Raw genomic sequence first — 6,476 nt, forward strand, 5'->3', positions numbered from 1 at the left:
CTTGTCCTTGTTGAGCCCTCAGCTGTAGGTATCAGTGATACAGCAAAGTGTTAACTTTAGGGTGACTTTCTAGTTGGCTTTAAAATAATCTGGAGTTTATGTAAATCTGCTTATTCACCAAACAAGCAAATGCAGTGGAGTAATGTTTTACTCTGAATAGCCCTATTCACAGCCAGGAGGGACTTCCAAGAGCAAGCAGTCTGCCCAGAAATTTTTTTTTGCAGGAGCAGGGATAACATCTGTTGAACATAAGCTTGGGATAACAGAACAGGCTGTCAGGGGAAAAATACAGTGATATGATTATAGCACTTGAAAGCCTGATGAGCAATATTATGTGAAAGATGTGGCTTAGAAGTTCAGAGGGATTCTGGTTTGGTTTTTAGCACGCCCAGCTAATTGTATCTTTTTTATTAATATGGACCTTGTTTATTTATGTTTGGTTTCCTAGTTTGCTTAAAACTTTCCATGTACCCTTCTGGGCTGGGAAAGAAATAGATAGTATTTGGAAAACAATTCCACAAAATGGAGAAGAAACAAAATCGTATCAAAATTGTCTGTCATCATACCGCATGCTGTTTACATCCATGTAAGAACCATCACTCAGACACAGAAAAGTCTGCGTTTTGACTTCTACTCTAAGAAGCATTGGAGCTTAACTAGAGCTGGAAGTGGATTGACCAGGAAAAGATTTAGCATGAAATCCTAGTGATCTGTTTGGAGCTAAGATTTCCTTCTGGGTTGATCCCACAGTTGTTCACAGCAGGTGCCATGAAGAGTGCTGGGTACTGAATGGATGAAGAAAACAGGCAAATTTATCCAAAATTTCTCTGTCAGAGCAGCTTTAATGAGGTGTTTGCAGATACAAAAGGACGCGCTAGGTTACTGCTAACTCAGTGACACAAGTAGGGTAACATGTTGCTCCTATTGAATTCATGGAGCAGCAGAGGAAAAGGGTATATGAGCAGCAGCATCCTCCGGTGTGACAGCATGGTGAAATTTCATCCTGAAGCAATCTGAAGCCCCTAATCTTGGAACGATTTGATGATTCAAAAATAGTACTGGAGGAATCGATAAGTCCCCTTTGGGTGGAAAGCTCGTGACCGGTTTGTTCTGCTAATATTGAATTCTTGTTCCTGCCACCAAATGACCCATATGTTGTGCGGTGCATTGATTTGTGCTACGGTTACAACTCTTGCAAATGCGCACTTTTCTATACTGTGAGCAGAAAACACTGGGACAAAATGTCAAAAATATTATACTTCTTGTGAAGTTTATTTCTGAGATAGAAAGTTGCTAGCACAAGTTAATGTAGACACATTCTGTGAGGTGTTGTTGGCAGTGATATGTTGTAATGGCTCTGGCTTTCTAACTAGTTGTTAATTTGAGATGTATTCATTCTTCAAAGACTTTTCAGTCCAGCTGGAGTTAAGAGTCTATGACTAATTTAAAAGAAAAAAGGAGTAAATGTCATTGCCAACTTTCCTTCTTCCTAGTGCAAAGAAGGGTTCTAATTTTAAATCTGTATTTGAAATTATAAGAGCATCAGCTATTGGTATTAAGGGGGTTTAATCTGCAAAATGTTCTGGTTTTGGATGTCGATGCTAAAATTAAATTAGAAGTGCAGATATCTACAACTTTGAACTTTTTTAAAGTGCAGAGATAGTAACCTAATTTTGAAAATGCTGCGTGCAGGAAGCATTGATATGTGACTGTATGAGAAGTCTGCCTTGGAAGGCTTCTGTGGTGTCGAAATTCAAGCACGCAAAAGCAAAAGAAAGCTGATGCCCTTCATTCTGCCTTATCTATTGCCCTTTCTTCAGAAGAAAAGCCAATAAACTTATCAACACAAACCACAGGCCAACTTACAAAAGGCTTTAGCTACTGGCACCAGGAAAATATCAGCAAAAGATTCTGTATGAACTCGAATGCAAAGAGCTGAAACAGTATGGTCATGAGACTGTGTCCTTCAGGGGTTTTGGGCAGAGGTGTTTTACCATTTGACATTTTTATTGTCTGTCTTCTGCTTAAACACTTGCAAATTCATGCCAGTGGCATGGATTAATGAAGGTGATCAGCAAAGCTCTTTCATGCTACTGGCAGCTATCAAGGCCTGTGCCTTTCTGGAGCACTTGTGTTCCCCGTCCTGCTTAGATGCCTCCTACAATGATGCTTTTTGAGGTCATCATACAAAACACTGTATTACTAAACTGAAACAGGACTCTACCCTGGTGCTTGACACATGCGATAGGCCTCCGTTGGTTGTACTGCAGTAAGCACTAGAGCTTCAGCAGATCTGTATAATCTAGCAGAGAAACAAAATCTCCATGTACCCTGCTTGCCACTCCTTATAAGGTTCTTTGACACAACGCCTGACATCCAACTTCCTTCGCAGAGCCAGAGTGTTACTATTAAGGATGGAGTCCAAAGCGTCATTATGGTTGTCACTCTGTAGTTCATCTTATGAAGAAGTAATATTGCATGACATTATGTATTTGGCATGGTAGTATGTTGATCCCAAATTCTCTTGTGTTACAGCACTAATGCTCACAGAATCACAGAATCATTAAGTTGGTAAAGACCTTTAAGATCATCAAGTCCAACAGTTAACCCAACACCAGCGTGCCCACATGCTGTTGCCTTCTGTGCAGGAAAAAAAATGACGTTTCCTGCTTAGAATGGGGTGTTTGAGAGTTGAAATAAGTGGAAAAGACCGGACAACTTGGGGTGAAATTTAGGTCTACACAGGTGGGCAGCAGAGAGCTGTGGTGACATGTAGCCCCTGCGATGGCTCTACACACTTTCACACACTGAGACCATGGGGATGGGTCAGTGCCTCACACCCAACTTTATACGTGTATTTTATCCTGTTAGTCTGCCCTGCTTTCTCTTTTTCAAGCTCTGCGGTCAGTGGGGAACATGAATGGTTGGGTGCCTTTGGTTTTGGTCCCTGCTTTTTCAGACTGCTGGAGGAGCTTTTCTCTGCTGACTCCAGGGGAGCCTCCAGAGGCACCAAGTCAATCTGGACCCTAAAAATGAATGTTGCAAATACCCTTCAGTGATACCCGTCGCTAATAACCATCGTGACACCCCACTGATACTTTTTGTTAAATGCAATAAATATACTGGCTAAAGCCTCTGGTTTGTTTTTGGTTTGGTTTTTTGATTTTGTTTTTTTGAAAGAGCCATGTAATAAACTCCAGTGAGTAGAAAGCTATTCTGACTTGATCCAAATTGCTAGACTCTGTTTAGGACAGAAGCCTAACGATTGCATGATTTTGTGTAGTGCAGTCTGGGCCAAATATTGTGCCAGAACGTAGGCAGGAGTTCGTTACTCACTGAGGAGCTCTGTCGTGTGAACAGCCAGGGTATGCTTTCAAGGCAGAGCCAGAGTGAACGTACGGAGCATGTAGAGCCCGTGCGGGTGCTTTGCGAGGAGTGCCTTCCCCCCTCCCCGAGCACGCCATTGATCTCAAGGAAGTGAAACACCGGGAAGATGGAAGCATTACTCTCTTGAATGGATAAGGAAGGCGATGAGAACTGAATTAGCGAGGAAAGGAGGGCATCCCGGTCTTTCGATCTCGGAGCAATTTATTCAGCATACCCAGTGTTATAAAACTCGACAAGTGCAAACCCACTGCTGTTGAAAGAAAAGCATGAAGGTTTCAAAGGGTCAGTCTTGCTTTTCTGCATATGCCTCATCTTTAAAATCTGTTTGTATTTGTTTCCAGATTACTATGCCCTCTTTGGTACTATGTGCCATGGCTGTGAATTCCCCATTGAAGCTGGAGACAGGTTTCTTGAAGCTCTGGGCCACACTTGGCATGACACTTGCTTTGTATGCTCAGTAAGTAAAGCTAGTCTACATTTTAAACAAACCCATGGCAGCAGTGCTTGTGCTAACCTGGCAGATGTGGGAGTTAACAGCTATAACCTCTCCCAATTCTCTGAGCCCAAACAAAAAGCACTTTCCCAGTTATTTGAAGGTGTGTTGCTATTGTGAGCCTTTGGCACTGATCCAGAGGAGTTGGCCTGGATTGCAGCCATGTGTCCTAGCATTTAACCCTTGACGTTTACTTCCTCGGGGCAAGCGTTGGAGGAACAGGCTGTGTTTCTAAAGTAGCAAGAATGCTTTTGACATAAAGACACTGTAGCCAAAAATATCACCTGTGTGTATATATATATTTTTATATATCCAATCCTAACGATTGGATGTTTTCTTTAAAATGCTGAACCAAACTCAATTAAGAACCTGTTGACTTAAAGAAAGGAAGGTTCTGCTTACACCAGCTATAGTATTACATGAAAAAGAGTGCCACTAAGAAAAAGGTAATAATTCTTATTCTTTGAATATATTTGTGCATAGAACAATGCCATGATTTGGCATTCTGAATAATGTGTGATGTAATTAATCCATCTCAATTGGGTGATCTTTTCTTTTTTATCCCATTTCAGGTATGTAGTGACAGTTTGGAAGGTCAAACTTTCTTCTCCAAGAAGGACAAGCCACTGTGCAAGAAACATGCTCACTCTATCAACATCTGATGCTTGGAGCTCATCTTGTGTAACAAATGTACTGAGCAGAAAGAAAGGTCAAAATGTCTGTGTTCAATAATCGGTTAAAATTATTTATGTATGATTTTCTAGAATGGAAGAGTAATTTGGAAACCTGCGGAGGGGATTGCACACTAATTTTTAGAGCGTTTATCAGTTAAGGTTTTGCTTCATAAAAAGCTAGGAATTGGGAATTGCACCCTAGCCAAACGATGAGTGCCTTTACACTTGGCACATTGCTGCATTGGTTTCATGATTTTATGACCACATTTATATCTGCTTCAGTATAAGAAGGGAAGCGTCTATAAAAATAAATACCTGATATTAGAAGTCTGGTTTTGCTGCTATTCAACAAATAAAAGAAGATTGGCTTCAACGATCTAGATCACTTTATTGGGCTGATGTTTTTTGAAGTGTGTCTAGAAGTATTGCAGCTAAACTCCATTAAAAGGAACTCAAAGCAAAGACTTTACAGACTATATAGTTCAACAACTGATATTTTTATCTGATACTTGTATACATGAAGCCTCCTACAATAATTACATGCACCCATGCCTTTGCAGTTAAACCTGTGAAGGACAGAGATTTTTACAAAGCTATTAAGTAGGGCAATGGCTATGCTGGTGAACAAGAATAGTTTAGAAGATGCCACTTAGAAGAAAACATAAATGGGATACTTGTCCTTAACTCATGTACTACCAGAATACTAGCCAAAAAAACCTGCTAGTGAAGGTGTGTTTGATAGGATGGACATGTCGGAGAAACATGTCCGAAATAACGGAGCAGGGAGTTACACTCTTATGTTGGCAGTTTGTGTTTTAGATAGTTTTAAGTGCCTTGGAAAGGGGAAATGGCACTCAATCTGCAGGTAACAGTGTTTTGTATCCAGAATGTGAGACTCTGGTGTTGAATGAGGGAAACTGCTGAAGTGCAACAGAGGACATTGTTTTTCTCTCAGTACATTCTTTACCATGTAGCTCATGAATATGTATATTGGTGGTGTGCCAGGTAGTGTACCAGAACCTTACTTTCTTGCTCAGCTGTTACGATCTTTATTATTTTAAGTTTTATTTCTCTCTTTTCCTCCAGATGTAAGGAATATATTGTTGTATAATATCATATTGAGTTAGGCAGCTCAGTATCTCTCAGTTCTTGCAAGGGAGCGGAGAGACAATGCTGTCGTTATGCATTTACTGCGAGCCAGGAGACGTAGCCCCTTCTGTGGCTTGATAGGAATTTCGCCTCCATACAGAGAGTCAGCACAAGACCTGTGCACCAGCTGAGTCCCACTTAACTTCAAATTAGGGCTTCAGTGGTACGGAGCAGTTTTAGGCAGATGGGGAAGAGGTGGTGACCCTCCGCACGGGGGGAATTTCGCTCCAGCAGAGTTGCACAACAGAGAAGGGGGCCCTCTCGGGGCCGGATCAGATTCCTGAAGGAAACTGAATTTACATGCTCTTTAATTCAACTGGGGTGGCAGAGCTGGATTGCTAGTCTTTACTGCTCTTTCCAGTAGGTGTTAAAAGTAACCATTTACTGGTTTTGTTGTTGTGTTTTCATTTTTGTTTTACTGATACAAAGGATAGGTTTGTCCATAAAACCATGGGGGAAAATCACAAAATATTGCCGTGGTTGAATAAAGCCACTGTAACGAGGAATGTCAATGGAAGAGGGGGAAAGAAAAGCAGAATTGTTGTACTGAAATATGAAAAGATATTTGGCTTTCTTATTAATTCGGCAAGACAGGTTCATGTTGTGGGGCTGTTTCACTTTATTTCCTGAAATTGTTTTTCTTCAATACTGCCATGTTTCTTTTTTAACCTCTGGTGGTACGGAAGAAATGGCATAAAGCTGTTTAAAATGTTTACACTCTTGTAGATGCACCCTTTTGTGAGTTTGGCTGAAAATCAGAGGGGTAGAAGCAG

General features: G+C 41.0%; 1 protein-coding gene across 1 annotated transcript in view; it reads left to right on the forward strand.

Annotated features, from left to right (window-relative positions):
• Window positions 1-4,664, forward strand: part of LOC104621827 (PDZ and LIM domain protein 5-like) — a 6,200-nt gene extending 1,536 nt beyond the window's left edge. The window contains exons 3-4 of the mRNA XM_010288427.1: window positions 3,729-3,844; window positions 4,453-4,664. Of these exons, the coding sequence (XP_010286729.1) occupies window positions 3,729-3,844; window positions 4,453-4,542 (206 nt within the window). The 3' untranslated portion in view covers window positions 4,543-4,664. The remainder of the gene's footprint in view (window positions 1-3,728; window positions 3,845-4,452) is intronic.
• The last annotated feature ends 1,812 nt before the right edge of the window (window positions 4,665-6,476 follow it).

Source organism: Phaethon lepturus, unplaced genomic scaffold (genome assembly GCF_000687285.1).
Source record: "Phaethon lepturus isolate BGI_N335 unplaced genomic scaffold, ASM68728v1 scaffold20970, whole genome shotgun sequence".
NCBI classification, from domain to species: Eukaryota; Metazoa; Chordata; class Aves; order Phaethontiformes; family Phaethontidae; genus Phaethon; species Phaethon lepturus.